The sequence below is a fragment of the Anomalospiza imberbis genome, chromosome 1, assembly GCF_031753505.1.
Source record: "Anomalospiza imberbis isolate Cuckoo-Finch-1a 21T00152 chromosome 1, ASM3175350v1, whole genome shotgun sequence".
Taxonomy (NCBI): Eukaryota; Metazoa; Chordata; class Aves; order Passeriformes; family Viduidae; genus Anomalospiza; species Anomalospiza imberbis.
This window is the reverse complement of record NC_089681.1, coordinates 97,925,659-97,941,474: the sequence shown is the minus strand read 5'-3', so window position 1 is coordinate 97,941,474 and position 15,816 is coordinate 97,925,659. Positions and strand designations below refer to the sequence as shown.

General features: G+C 38.7%; 1 protein-coding gene and 1 long non-coding RNA gene across 3 annotated transcripts in view; both read left to right on the top strand.

Moving 5' to 3' along the window:
• Positions 1-15,816, top strand: part of AMPH (amphiphysin) — a 124,922-nt gene that overhangs the window by 75,365 nt on the left and 33,741 nt on the right. For both annotated transcript variants that reach the window (XM_068201569.1, XM_068201578.1), the window contains exons 4-10: positions 1,398-1,492; positions 6,145-6,240; positions 7,509-7,616; positions 7,990-8,075; positions 9,698-9,773; positions 10,649-10,731; positions 14,938-15,076. In XM_068201569.1, the coding sequence (XP_068057670.1) occupies positions 1,398-1,492; positions 6,145-6,240; positions 7,509-7,616; positions 7,990-8,075; positions 9,698-9,773; positions 10,649-10,731; positions 14,938-15,076 (683 nt within the window). The remainder of the gene's footprint in view (positions 1-1,397; positions 1,493-6,144; positions 6,241-7,508; positions 7,617-7,989; positions 8,076-9,697; positions 9,774-10,648; positions 10,732-14,937; positions 15,077-15,816) is intronic.
• On the top strand, positions 11,962-14,467 carry LOC137480542 (uncharacterized). The gene is made up of 2 exons (XR_011002955.1): positions 11,962-11,998; positions 14,053-14,467. It is a non-coding gene; the product is annotated as an uncharacterized lncRNA (long non-coding RNA).

Here is a 15,816-nt window from a genome sequence, read left to right as displayed (position 1 = left end):
TTGCCTTATCTCTTGAGTTGATTAATTTGCAGCAACATTAAAGATTTTAAATGAGTCCTGCCTGAAAATATACATGAAGATCATCTGTATTTTATTGTAATTTGGTGTCTTCTAAGGCAAAAAAAAATCCTTTTTATTCAGGAGAACACTTTTTTAGCTGGAGATACATTATCCTAAGAATTAACCATGAAGGAGAAAAGGAAGAAATACTTACTAATTCTTGTGCTGTCCTAATAGTGTAAGATGAGCTCTGAATGACAAAGCCACCCCCAAGACAATTTCTGAAGAGATCAGATATTCTGTTTTGGCTCAGTACCTTTTGATTTAAGAGTGAAAGCTTGTACCCTCTAAACACCAGTATTTCCTTTGTACTTATTCTCCCCCATGCCATTCTCTCTTTTGTACTCAAGGACTGAGAACAAGCATGTACTTTCAGCTTTTTCAGTATCTGTTTTCCTATCCTATCCATTCCATAGACTACTATTTTCTTATTAGGGAGCGTGCATCCCTGTATTTATTTTCCTCTCATATTTACAGCATGTATTTTTGGGTGTGCATGATGGAATGTCAACTGACTAGATCAAGTCTGGTCTTCTACACTTTCAAGTTTCAAATCAGTTTTCCTTTTACATTTGTGAATGTTTCTGTGCAGATAACAAAAATATTGATGTTATTCCTAAATTCATTCACTGAGCAGTAAAATCTAAAGATCATACTTAGAAATATTTTCAAGAAAAAAAAAGTGCTTTTTTAAGAAAAAAAAAAGTTAATGCTAAATAAGAAATTCAAGCATTGAGATTTTGCAAAGAAGTTGAAATAAAAGTTGTCATTTTAAAATTACTTATTCTGAACTCTTAGAATGTTAGGTGAGAAGAGTTTGGTTTCACTGGATTCGGAACCATATTCAGAATCGAATGGATTCATGCTGTACCAAAATGCAAACCCCAATGCCTTCACTGAGGGTGTTTATTTTTTCATTGGGGTCAAACTGATCTCACTGAAGATAGATTTAGGCCCTTTCTCATAATGTCATTGAAGCTATTTTACATTTAAACCAGAGTGATAAGCATCAATAGTCCCTGTTCTTGTTCCACCTGTGGTAGCAATAGCTCCAGAAGTGACTGATCAGTTTGGCTTCACACAATCCTCTGCAGGCACCACCCTGTTGCAAACCTAAATAGGCACTGGGCTCCACAAACCTCTAAACCTACTGGGTGACCATACAAGATTCTTCATAAAACCACATCCATTACAGCGCTCTCCGCAAGTTCAGGTATCTCTTTTCTAAATTGGCCAGAGAGAATAGCATAGTGGGTAGATGTGTCTGAAAATAAGGATATTTAGCAACTACTTCTTGTAGTTTGCACTTACATGTTCCTCTTTCTGTCTAACTACAGGAATGCAAGATGCCTCAAAGAAGCTTACAGAGTCTCTCCATGAAGTGTATGAGCCAGACTGGTATGGACGTGAAGATGTGAAAATGATTGGAGAGGTAAGATGTATGGAAAGAGGGAAAAAGTATTTTGGATGCAAATGGATTAATCTGAGCTGTTTTGAAGAAGTGTGCATCCAAAATTGACCTTAGTCCTTCATGTCATGTTAAATCCTGTTTTCTCAGCATATAAATTATGGATCTTGTGAAATGCAGCTCCTGCTGGCCAGATGCAGCACTTGCAGTGTCTGTTGTATGAACTAGCTGATAAAAGCTCCCACTCAGATAACATCAGCAAAATTGGGCCTGACAGCATTTGACTTACAAGTTTGTACAAAGGTATCTTACTTGCAGTTTTATAGTCAGGATTCTCAGCGCAAAAGAATGTTAAAAATTATCAAAGCTGCTTATCCTTTTGTGCTATGTAACAACTATTGAGCCAGTGGTAATAAACAGGATATCTTATGAGACACTCACCTCTCTCTGAGAAGAATATGGAATTTAAAGGCAAATAAGAGTTCAAAACACTATTTATTTTTACTTTTTACTGTGATAAGAGAAGAATAGGCTTTTCTAGACAACACAGCAGGAATTTAACTTGAGGTGCTCTGAATTGCCTGCTTAAAGAGCCTCAGTTCTGGAGGAAGTCTGTCAGCAAATGTGATGGTGGTGACAAGAAAGTGCAAATCGTTGTCAATGAAGCTTTTAATCACCTGGCATTCAGTTTGCAAGGCCTCCTTGATAATATAGTTAACAGTAAACCTGAATACAGAGCCGTGTACAGATTGCTTTTCTTCTCTATGGTTGCCTTCTCCTACACTTCCCTGCTGCAAAGGGTTTTGATTTTAAAAGCACCCGACTTCCAAACTGACTAATTTAAGATACATTATTTGATTGATTTAGGTTTTTTTATATTGTTTATGTTAAACAGCAGGAAAATCTCATGCTGCATCTTGCTGTAACGCCTTATCTTTTATCTGTAGACTATTAGATTTTACTGTCAGAAATTTGTAGTTGAGTATGAAAGCATCAAAATTACTTGAGCTCTTAAGCTTTATTAGATGTAAAGATAAATTCTAGGTGTGTGTTCTTAATAAGAGAATTACGGACAATATTTCAAAATCTCCTGAATTTTTTTGGTACATAATCACAAAGGTAGATTTATGCATCAGTTAGAGTGGCAAAAGCTCAGTTAGAGCTTAACCTGGCCACTTCTATAAAGGATAATAAAAAGTGGTTTTATAAATATATTATTAACAAAAGAAGGACCAAGAAAAACTTCATTCTTTATAGTTACCAAAGATGATGAAAAGGCTGAGGTATTTAACACCTTCTTTGCCGCAACTGTTAACAATAAGACAGGTCATCCTCCGGACAGATGGCCTCTTGAGCTAGTAGATTGGGACAGGGAGCAGAATAGATCCCCTATAATCCAGATGGAAGCAGTTAGTGACCTGATGAGCCATTTCAATGTTCAGGAGCCTGTGAGACCACATGGGATCCATCCTGAGTGATGAGGGAGCTGGCAGAAGAGCTCACTAAGCTGTTTTTCATCATTTATCATCAGTCTTGGTTATTCAGGAGCTCCCAGATGACTGGAAGCTAGCCAATGTGATACCCATCCGCAAGGACTGAAAGGAGGATCCAGTAATCTACAGATCTCTCAACCTGACATCGATGCCTGGCACAGTTATGGAACAGATCATCTTGAGTGTGACCACACAGCACCTACAGGGATGGTCTGGGGATCAGACCCAGCCAGATGAATTTAGGAGAGGCAGGTCCTGCCTAGCCAACCTGATCTCTTTTTATGACCAGGTGACCCACCTGGTGGATGAAGGGAAGGCTGTCGATGTTGTCTACCTGGACTGAGCAAAACCTTTGACACCATGTCCCATGGAATAATCCTGGAAAAGCTGGCAGCCCATGGCTTGGACAAGTGCGCTCTTCACTGGGTTAAGAACTGGCTGGATGGCTGGGCTCAGAGAGTGGTGGTGAATGGTGCTGTTTCCAGTTGGTGGCCCGTCACTAGTGGTGTCCCCCAGGGATCTGTGTATGGGCCCAGTCCTGTTTAAGATCTATATTGATGATCTGGATGAAGGGATTGAGTCTACTGTTAGCAGATTTGCAGATGACACCAAGTTGGGTGCCAGTGTCAATCTGCTGGAGGGTAGGAGAGCTCTGCAGGAGCATCCTGGATGGGCTGGATCAATGGGCTGAATCCAACAATATGAGGTTTAATAAGACCAAGTGCACTTTGGCCACAACAACCTGCACTACAGGCTCAGGACAGAGAGGCTGGACAGAGGCCAGGCAGAAAGGGACCTGAGCGTACTGATTGGCAGAAGCCTGAACATGAGCCAGCAGCATGCCCATGTGCCCATGTGGCCAAGAAAGCCAGTGGCATCCTGGCCTGTATCAGCAATAGTGTGGCCAGCAGGACCAGGGGAGTGATTCTTCCCCTGTACTCAGCACTGGAGAAGCCACAACTTGAGTACTGTGTCCAGGTCTGGGCCCCTCAGTTTTGAAAGGACGCTGAGATGCTGGAGCATGTCCAGAGAAGGGCAACAAGGCTGGTGAAGGGTCTGGAACAAAAGTCCTATGAGGAGCAGCAGAGGGAGCTTAGGTTGTTTAGCCTGGAGAAAAAGAGGCTTAGGGGAGATCTTTTCACTCTCTACAACTGCCTGAAAGGAGGCTGTAGCCAAGTGGGGGTCAGTCTTTTCTCATAAGAAACCAGGAACAGGACAAGAGGACACAGCCTTAAACTATGTCAGGGGAAGTTTAGGCTGGACATTAAGAATTTTTTCACAGGAGTGATTTGGCATTGGAATCACCTGCCCGGGGAGGTGGTAGTGTTACCATCTCAGGAGGTATTTAAGAAAAGACTGGATGTGGTACTTAGTGCCATGTTATAATTCATAAGGTGATGTTAGGTCACAGGTTGGACTTGATGATCTCAAAGATCTTTTCCAACCTAGTTGATTCTGTGATTCTGTAATTCTATTAACTCAGCCTAAAGTAAAAAATAATTATATATCTGTTCTAAAAGGGATCCACTTAAAAGACCTTATTCTGTATAGTAGGAAAGATGATGGTTTAAAGAATCCTTCAGCAATGTTGTTTCAGTCCATTAGCGTTCAGAATCTCCATTATTTTAATTTGTTCAAAATACTTATCAGCAAGATACAAAGGCAAACACACAAGACTGGCAGTTGTTTGCTATGATCTAATGCTGTGATGCTTTGCAGACCACTGTGATTAAATGCTGTGTTAATAAATTAGGTATTTCTTTTAAACATGTTTAATAGATTCTAATCATTCATTAGGGACTCTGTTACAGTAGGAAATGAATGAACCGAAGGCTGGCATCCCACAGCATTTATAATATGCCGTATAGTAAGTTATAATAAAATAAACACTTGGGAATAGTTTTCTATTACACAGGACAGCCACGTGTTTTGTGGGGTCAGTGGTCGGAGACAGGGACAACACACACTCCGATGTCCATGTGGCAATAGAGAGAGTTTATTGCATGAACTCTTTATAAAGGGGGCCTGGAAAACCCAGTCTGGATAGCTCATTGGTCTGATCTTTGATACCGCCCAGCTCCCAGAGCAGTGAGATGTCTACAGTTGAGGATGGAACATAATTGGTTGAGGTTCCTATCTGTCAGCCCAGGGACCAGTTTACAGAACTGGCTGGGTTTCTTATTTATAGACAAATTAATTGCCCAGTACAATCCAGCTTGTACTGTGATATGATGTGACCGTTTTCCAGCCTGGTCAGTGAGGATAACAGCCCTGCAGAGCAGTGCTTACATCCATCAACCTCCCTCCCATCAAAGGGAAGGATGTTAAGTGATTTTTGAAATGTGCAAAGAAAGGGGGAATCAGGATGTTCAACATGTGCTAATGATTTGTTCAGTGGAGAATCCAGGACCTCAAGCACTATGTCTGTGTAACAGGATTTGCTTCTAATAAGGAATCTTACCCACTGAGTCCTTGTCACATGAGCTGCATTAATATGTTCATGAAAATCAGAAAACTACAGGGGGTTTCTCCTGGTGACTAGCCCTGAGCTCCAGAGGGGACTGAGGAAAAGCACTGTACCTTCAGGGCAGAGGAGGGTGGCAGTGTGCAGATTTTGTTTATTTTGCCAGCTGATGTTGAGATGTTTCCCATTTGTCATTCCAGTTCTCCAGCAGCACAAGGTAGAGTTCTTGTCTGCATCCACTATTCCATCAAATGTACCTTAATGGTACTAAAAGAATGAGATGGAAAGACCTTTCCCTTTATTTTCTCTTCAATTTTTTGTTGTACTTCCTTTCTCTGTAAGCAAGGTCCATCATCAGTGAACAGACTTAGACACAAGAGCTACGCCAGGTTCAGATTCTGTGTTTCTGACCCTCAGGGACCTGAAACCTCGAGGAGCACCTTGAATCCAGGACATCCTTATTTTCACATAGCAGTTACTATTTGAAATAATGAAAACACAAACTAAATACTAAGTTTAATCTTAGTTTGTTGTGAATTAAACTTGCAATATCAAGGTATTCCTTTTCATTCACCTTATGTTTATGCTCTGATTTATTTTCATAAAGAACATTTTAAAACTTCAGAAAGATGAATCTTTGCCAATTACATTTGTATTTCTCCTATGTTTAGAGTGCCATTAAACTACTAAGTAAATTTTTCTCCTTTCTGCCTTTTCAGAAATGTGATGAACTTTGGGAAGACTTCCATCAAAAACTGGTGGATGGGTCATTGTTAACGCTGGACACATATCTAGGACAATTTCCTGATATCAAAGTAATGATTTTCTAAAAAGAGCAAGTTTTAATGTTCTGTTGAGTTGCAAAATAAATTGAAAATGAGATTACAAGCAAAAAGAAATGAAAAAGGGTGGGAGGTGAAAATCATGCTCTCCTGTAATGTACAATATATTGTTCTATAAGTAAATTCCTGACATTAGGCAGGACTGATTTTCCAAGTGAACAAAAATATTTTTTCATGCAGTAGTATGGAAGTAGTATTTACATGGAAGTAAATTAGCCTTTGTAGAGGCAACTTTTATGTTTTTTTCTGCTCCTGTTTCTTTGGTATGAGATAATTTTAACCAACTTCAATAAGAACACATTACTGCCAGACAAATTACATGGAAAGCAGGCTTTCTGTTATTGGCTAGATGCATCCATGAGTATCTTTCTTTTATCTAAGCCATGGTTCCTGTCTTTTAATTAGTTATAAAAAGATTTTGTAATGCACATTACAAGAGAGTGTTATACCGATTCTAGCCTCTTCCACATGCCCATCTAGTGTACAGTCCAGAGAAATGACTGCTAAATGAAATGTGTGAGGATAAAGAAGCACTATAGATGAGAGGAGATACTTTGAATATGAATATATGGGCATAACTGCATTTTTTCTGTGAGGGTTTATAACTGAGCAGGTAACACACAGTCATCCCCTTTATAATTTACATCAAGGACTAAAGAAAAAATAATCTAAGAATACCAACATTAGTGATATACAGTCCTAAACTGACTTTTAAATCAAGCTGTGATTATGCCCTCTCAGCATGGGGATTACATAGCTTTGTAAAGTCTATATCAAAGTATATCTATATCTATATCTTGAACTCCAGTATTTTAGGTATGTGTCAGAACAACTATACAGAGAAGTATATATTAGCATTTTTCCAACTCTAGAAAAAATGTATTAATTGCTGAATTTTAACACTATCTATAAGGGGATAAGATAGTGTTACCATGAGTTTAACATGTTCACTGATTCTAGAGAATGTGACTGGTCTTAAGTAACACTGGTACCTCAACTCTAAGCCCTATACCCATGAAAACCTATTCCAAACTATTTGTAAATTGATTCCTTATTTAAAATAATGTGATTAGTTTGTAATTTTTACCATTTCCATGTTCCTCCTACATGATATAAAAATTCAGATAGGAACAACAGAGAAGGGAGAATAAAAATATGTCCAAAATTAAATTGACAACATGAATAAAATGGCTTTCTTAAAACTACTCCTCATATTTACTTTCATTTCTACCCCTTTACAGACTCGCATTGCAAAACGAAGTAGAAAGCTAGTGGACTACGACAGTGCAAGGCATCATCTAGAAGCCCTGCAGAGCTCAAAAAGAAAAGATGAGGGCAGAATCACCAAGGTAGCACAATCAGAAACATGCTGGCAGAAGACTTGGGGAGACTGGGTGGTATTTTTTTCTGTACAGAGCATAAAATTTCCTTTTACATCCTTAGAAATAATGGTGTCTCTAAGCATAAATGTGTTCTGAGTACTTTGGTTCATGTGATAGGCAGGCTCAGCCTCTTTCACTGAGTCCTGTTTCGGACCTAACTTGCTCTCTTGATGAGACTGAGGGGACAGCAAATCCTGTATTGGCCTCCATGGTGTGAGACTGAGTAACATCCTTCGTTAATAAAAATTATAAAAGACCCACCAAAAAAACAACAGAAAAATAATTTTGGATTTTTTATGTCATAGTGATTTTAGAAGTCATCTGTTTCATTTTGGTTTAGGCAGAAGAAGAATTTCAAAAGGCACAGAAAGTGTTCGAAGAGTTTAACACTGACTTACAAGAAGAGTTGCCATCTCTGTGGTCACGGTAAGCCTAGAGAGATATTGTATGCAAGGCCTTAAATGGGGAGTAAGGAAAGGCAATCAGGGGATTTTAATGAGCTGACAGAAAATGGATTGCTGGATTCTTGAAGATTTCATCCATTACCTTTCTGAAATAATAAAATGTATGCAAGTGCTACAAAAATATATGTAATGTAAGCGTATTAATGCTTATTTTTTTCAATGTATGTTGGCACTTAAGATTCAGTAGTATATCTTCATTCTAAGGTGCAAAAAGGTTTCCATTTAGTGAGTAAATAATTATGTTAAAGCACAGAGTAGTCTGTGGTGATTTGGGTATACTTATAGGTTCTTTTTTATTGTAACTACACCAGAAGACACATTTTATAGTTTTTCACTGATTATGTTGTGATGTTAAATGATTTGATCGCATAGGTCATTCAGTCAAGATGTTTAATTATGAATTGTGTTTATACAGAAAATGCAGACAATATGAACGGGAGAACAAAAGCAGTAGAAAAATAAGCATCTCATTAATGTGTTATGTTCTTTAACAATTGATAATCTGGAATGAAAATGTGAAGTATCATTTGTCTTCTATGCCTTCTAAATTTAATCCTATTAGATTTCAGAGGATTTCCCAGCTGCGTTTCTGCCTATTTCAGTGTAAATCTTCTTAGCACTTAGGGATATTTGTTTTATGGACCTACTAAAATTAAAACTGCATATGAATGACTTAGAGTGAGGGCCCTTTTACTTCAGTAAATTTTGTATATAAAGCAGTAGCTAGTCTCAGGGAGAGGTAGAATTTAATTTGAGCAATATGCATAATTTACTAAGCAATTGCTTTCAGAGTAATTTATTTTAGTTATTAAAATTCTTCAGGAAGAAAATTATCTATTGAGTTGACATTTTTGCAGGCTTATTCTTATTCCAAAGATAATTCTTGTTAATCAAAGTTGGGAGAAATTATACATGGAAGTTTTAAATAGGAAAAAGAATAAAACAAAACCTAAGAAAACAGCTTCTACTTTTGAAATGGATAAGTATGTAATAATTCACCCCAAGTAAGCACATTCTTGACTACATGCACAGAAATGTCTAGTCTATATTAAATTATTTTCTTTTATATACATGTGCATGTGTTTCAGAGCTGAGCTTGGGATGCCCACACTTGGGTTGTACTGAGCTCTATACATTAAAGCTGACCCAAGATGCAACTGCATCACCTTGATGCTGTGATAAGATTTGGGCACAGGGGCTCACAGTGCTGAAATGGTACCTTTCTGCTTTCAAGAAATGGCTGTCTGGCAGGAGATGGAAGCCCAGAGCATCTGACCTTCCCTGTGCTTGTGCTGTAGTTGAGACCATCTTTTTCCACTCTTCTTTAAAAAAAGCTGAAGACATCTGATGTGAAGTAGTCTCATCTTGGTTGACTGGATGGTGGGAAATACATATCTTAACTCTAATGGAAATAATCATGAACAAATTAGTCTGAAATTTTGACATTCCATCATTTGCTTTGCTGAGAGTAATAGTCAAGAATGTTGTTTGTAGTCCAGAAAACAGTTAAAAAATCTGCCTTTTGTGCTCCTCCCACACATACCTTTTATTCTCTTTTTCTTTTCTTTGTGCCATCCTTTGTAGACGAATTGGCTTCTATGTGAACACCTTCAAAAATGTATCCAGCCTTGAAGCCAAGTTTCACAAGGAAATAGCTTTAGTGAGTAAAACTGACTATCTCATGTATAATGGATTATGATATGCATGACAGCTAAAAAATACCTTATAGTAAAAATCTAGCAGAGGCACACCTGAGAATTTGCCATAGATCGAGATTTGTGCTATAATCATAATATTCATTTCTATGTGCCATATTTGTTTTCTCCTTAAGGAAGAAGCAGCCCCTACAATTTTGGATTGCAGTACATTATCAGTAGTAGCATTAAATTCACTTTCTCTTTTGACATTTTACTGTTGCTGTCAGTATTTTTGCTGTGTCCAGTTGTTAGGCACCTCTTTGCTTTAATCGGTCGAAAAAAAACCATGTCAAACATTCCCTTCAAGTCTGCTATATGCATTGTCAGCAATGCAATTTTGTATTTGTGACTGTTTGGCAAATCAAGCAGTCTCACTGAGGATCTTTTGAGTGTAGCTGGCTAAATAGTAGCATATTATCTATATCAAACTGGAACTAAAATTTTTTTTGAAAACTCACTTTACTGAAGCTCTGTGAAAATTTGGATTAGATTTTTCAGGGGAAAACACAGATCTTCTTGGCTGCCCACGTTGCTTTAAACTTCAGATGACCTCCTTCATCAGAGCTTACATAGCAGTCAGACATACTTATGAACTTGTTCACTAAAAAAGAGCTCATGTTTTTTAAGAACTGCTATTATCTTTGATTCTATGGATTTTGATGGGTTTCTGTTTAGGCTTTTGCTATACATGGCACTGAGAATTTTTGGAAGGTTTTATACTGTAACATGAAGTTATCAAGTTATCATTTCTCAAACCAGATTTATCTTTTTAATCATGTCTTTTTAATCATGACTGTAGTTGTTCACATAAACTCAGACAACTGTTTTGTTTTCACAGTTATGTCACAAACTATATGAAGTGATGACAAAGTTGGGGGATCAGCATGCAGACAAGGCCTTCACCATTCAAGGGGCACCAAGGTGAATTTACTGCCTTTTTAATGAATTGCATTGCTGTAGGCTTTGTGGGTTTCAGCATATGTAGTAATCATATGTAAATGTACGATCAATGTAAATACCATGTGTAACACCTACACATGGTAACAGGCATTATTTGTTCAGGATGGTAGATGAAGGTATCTGGGATTAGGTTCTTCTCATCAGGAGTAAATATGCAAAGCTTCCTTCTTCACTGACTATTTTTCTAGAAAGTCCTTTCAAAAACAAAGAAAAAGAATGAAGGCTGTTTCAATTTAGCCAAGATCACTGTAGATTGTTACATCAATTGGCACCATCGAAGAGAATAGCTCATTTATTCTTAGATGCTTAGTTTACAGCTATGTTGCTAACTCTTGTAACTGTTTAAAGCCTTAAATATTGAGATATGTTTTTAGCTCCTATTATTAGGTCAGAATCCCAGACATTGAATGTCAGCTTTTATCTCTTCTACTTATGCAGAAAAGTAAAGATCTGAGGTTACATCATAAAGCAAAAAAAGCTGAAATAAAGAGAATGTCACAAAATACGGTACTTTTAAAGACTTTGAAGCAAAATCTTGTTTTAAAGCAGAAAACCAAAAGGAGTTTAAAATCAGATGGTGCTTTCTAAAGGTCAGTGGATGCCAGTACAGTATTTCTGATTTTTCACTTTCAACAAATGTAGCCTTTCTGCCATAATTTTATTTCTAATACTGATGTGTCGAAAAGGTTGAAATGTAAAACAGCGAGACTTATAAAGACACAATGATATTCAGAGTTACTATATAAAGCCTGAATTTCCATTTAATCCCAGCTAGTCAGAAGCAATCTGAACAATGTTATATAGCTTTTCACATCCCACTCTAAAGGAAACCGCAGGGGATTCTTTTTAATGGATTTCTTGGACAAAATGAAGCAAAAAAGAGGCAAATATTATATCTGAGACATATTTAATGATAAAGAAGGATATGTGTCCCTACTGCAGAGGGCTAGAAAGTTAAGCAGAGAAGGGAAAAGAAAGACGGAGAGAGAGAAACGAGGCCTGCCTCAGAATGTTACCACCAAAATCCAGGGGTGCACCGCCAGCATCCGTCGGCAGGTGGCGCATGCGCTCCCAGTCGGGGGGAGGCTGCGCAGCTCTCGCGAGAGCGCGGCTTCCATGGCCGCAGCCAGGACGGTTCCGCGTCGAGGGGCGGCGGGATGCGCGGGGAGCCGGCGCTGGGACGGAGCTGCGGGCAGGCTGCTGCGGGGAAGCGGCGAAGCTTAGAAGAGTAGACGGAACAGATGAGGACAGGGCAGACAGTCAGGGAAAAAGCAGGACCGCAGGGAGCAGAGGCCGACCGAGGCAAACCTCTAGACGAGCCCCTCGGCTCAGAAACTGAGACAGCGGAGTGTGGTTGGACCGCGGTTAGACGCTTTTATGTGCTTAGGCTTCTCCAATAGTCCGCCCCTTATAGGACGACCATTGGCTAGTCAGGGGAATTTGCCCTGGACAGCAGGGGTTTCCCCGCCTGCAGAGTCTCTTGCAGCCCAGTCGTGGAAGGTTTGTGTGCCCTGGTTGTCTGTCAGGCAAAGTCTCCATTCTCTAAAAGGGTTGCCTACTTAGGGACTGTAATGTCAGCCGTCTCTACCCCCTCATGTGTGCTAGCCAGTTTCTGCACGTGTTAGGACTTGGCCCATGTAGAAATTTTCCACCCAATATCAGAAAATAGCTTTATAACACGAAAGCCAGATAATGTTGAGACATAAATAAAAATTAAAGTGGTTCCTCACGTAGCTAACTGCTAATTTGCCCTCAAGATAGAGGTAGATAAGCAACAATTAAGACTAACCAAACAACATAACATCTGCCTCAAAAATATGAAAGATATTCCTCTGTAGGAGCCCAGAATGTCCCTTGGACACTCTTGGATGTTCTGGGCCCAGGTCAGAAGCATTTGAAACCCTGGCATGCAGCCGCAGACCCCTGTGGCTTTGAACCTGATCCATGGAACAATTTACCAACCTTGCAGGAAGAACACGAAATCACAGAAGTTTAGATATTATAGTAGAAGTAGGCACAAAGTGAGAGGAAGAGTTTTTGAGTGCTGTACAGGGGCGTTTTAGGCCTTGTACAGAGGGGTCTGAGTTTTGTACATGGGGGTCAGAAGTTTGGGTGTGCCCTGTCCTCTTTCTTTCTTCTTCCTAACCTCTGTGTTCTTGGTGATGTTGGCACTCACAGATTGGTTTAGAGTAGAAAGTCACTATTCAATATAGGTGATGGGCATTGGGGAAAAACTATAAACATCTAATACGTAATGTATGATATAAAAGAAGGCACCAGCCCCCTGGGCGCCGGAGTGTGCCTTTGCCCGACTGCTGAATGGACCGCAGCAGTTCAGGAAGAAATCATTTAGATTACTTACAATAAACTACCTTGAGACCGGACGACTGAAGACTACTGAGACTTTTTTTGGGAGCTCAAGTTGGAGGAGAGACTTTTCCACCTTTCCGGGCCACCCCAGTCAGGGAGTGAGGCCTGACAACGACAGACCCCACATTCCTCCATTTGTTTTAATCTCACTTTGGAGGAACAAAGAACAAAGAATGAAATCTGAAACTTCTGATGTAATGCAAATTTCAGAACTACTTTATAAGTACATCACTAGATTATTTTGGTGATAATCCATGCTCATATATTACATATTGCCTTTGAGCTGTTAACTTTGGCCCATTTAGAATGGACTCACAGTCTGGACTATGTTTCCATAAAGGATTTGTAAAACACTTTTATGTGATGTAAAATAATGTAGTGTTGGAAGATTTCAAGTGCATTTTGTAAACAACAGGTATTTTATCCACCTGTGTCTTTTAGACCATGTCCAACATGCACATGCTTGTTCCCACTGAATTATTAATTCCATCATTGGGAGAAAAAAAAATATGCAACAAAATTATTTTTGCTGCAAATTATTAGATGGCATTTAATGTAATATGAACTTACTTAAAAAAAGCTTTGTTACTGTCAGTTACTTTGTTACTGTCTTGCTGTACTGTTTGCAGAGCCTTGTGTGAAAATCTGGATAGATTTTGACTTCCCTTATTAGTGATGATACTCTAAAAGACTCGTGAGTCTTCATGAGATAAAACAGCTTTCCATTTTACATGCATGAGAAGTTGATACCAGACAAGTGCAATATCTAATCTTTCTTTTAAATAACTGCATAAAAATAACATCTTAAGAATTTGTGTGGTACTGAATACTCTGTCCTGAAGGCAAATACTGTACCCTGGAACATAAATTTCTTAATGACTGCTTATTTTTTCTCTTTTAATATTTCCACAGAAAGAGGTGGTGAGTGTGAGCTAAGTTTGTCCTTCCAAAGAACAGTTTTTCTTGTGTTAGCATTAGGATCATATGTATGCTGTGGTCTCAATCAGGTAGTGCTTCTGCTCTCCCTGAGGATGTATAGGAGTCGCTTCTACTGTGTATTGTGGTTGTTGAGTACTGTAGTTCATAGCCTTCCTCATTGTAAGCTTTCAGCATATCTAGGTAGCTGAATATTTTCTGTGTTTGCACCAGGTCCTTTCATGGGAAGTGTAGCTGCTTTCTACGACCTCATCAGATCTTTTCTTAGTATCAGCATAACTCTGTTGAAGTCACTAGACTGCTGCTTGTTTATAATTGTTGCAATTTGTCCTTCTAAATAGTGATATCTTTATAATAATCTTGGCTGTGTTTTGTTTTATTGAAACCTTTCTGTACTTGCTGAGCTTTTAAAATTACTTGCAGTATTCATTGTTATGCCTTCCTGTGGGTTTTTTTTGTATTCAGAGTGTTCTTTTCTGAGAAGTGTGTGAAATGACGACAGTAAATCCATTTCACATTTTATAATAGTTATAAATTTATAAGTGAAATGGTATTTCAAGTATAGAATCTGAAAAAATGCAGGTACTCTTGTTTTCTTCAAGTTACAATGATCAGGTAAACAAATCTTCCAAAAATCAAGATCATTCAAAATTAAAACTTCCTTTGACACTGAATTTTAATTGTCTTTAATTGCAGTTTTAGTTTTATTCACGATATAATGGCTTTGTTCATCTCCAGTGTGTACTCTCTTTTTGGTCACTGACATTATATCAGGGATGCAGTTCAACTGTTGCATCCAATTTTCAAGGTAATAAGTCAGCAAGATATATATGTTCTTGCCATTCCTTTGCTTCTGTCTAGTGATTCGGGTCCACTCCGCTTTGCAAAAACACCATCACCACCAGAGGAGGTCTCTCCCCTACCTAGCCCTACTGCTAGTCCCAATCATATGCTGGCACCAGCGTCGCCGGCACCAGCCCGACCTAAGTCACCTACACAGGTAAGGAGATACCTAGCAGTGGGACCTGATGTATTGTGCAGTGAAAGATAGCTGAGATGATGTATGTGGTGTATTTTTCATCTAGGTTGTGACTGAGTAGTGGCAGGGAGGCTACTGGTTCTGTTGCAATCTGTTCTGTTCATCACTTGTTCATCCCTGTGTCACAACATGAATAGAAAATGGTTTTTATATTAGGGGAATGAAGAAATGTTGGGTGCCTGGTGAATTGGTGGGGCTTGCAGTGAGAAAGCAAAACACTTCTTAAAAAGTTGCATTGTCTCTAGAAGCCCATATACCAGCAATGATAGTTTGAAAAGCCTATTTCTAAACCTCCTTGTGAATTTTTGTATATTATATATTTCTGCTCTTCATTCATCTTCAAATTTATGCTTACCTTGGGAAAAATTAGCCAGTGAGTATCACTGATCTGGCCAATCTCTAAAACAATGAAAAATAAAGCTAGCTAAAATACAGCTCTGCTAATTACTGATAATTAAAGTATTATTGGTTGTTCTCAACACTGTTTGGGAAGTTTGACACTGTTATAATTAATGGAGTAATTTATATTCCCCCTGGTGTTGGTAAAATAAGAATTGGTTTCATTCATCAGTTCCATCTGTAGCATGAGTTGTATATGATACTTCATGTGCATATCAAAGACTTGTGTTGATGTTCTGGATGTTTTTGGAATTGGGATAGCTTCTGTGCTGATTGCTGCTTCTGTGCTGCCTGCACATCAG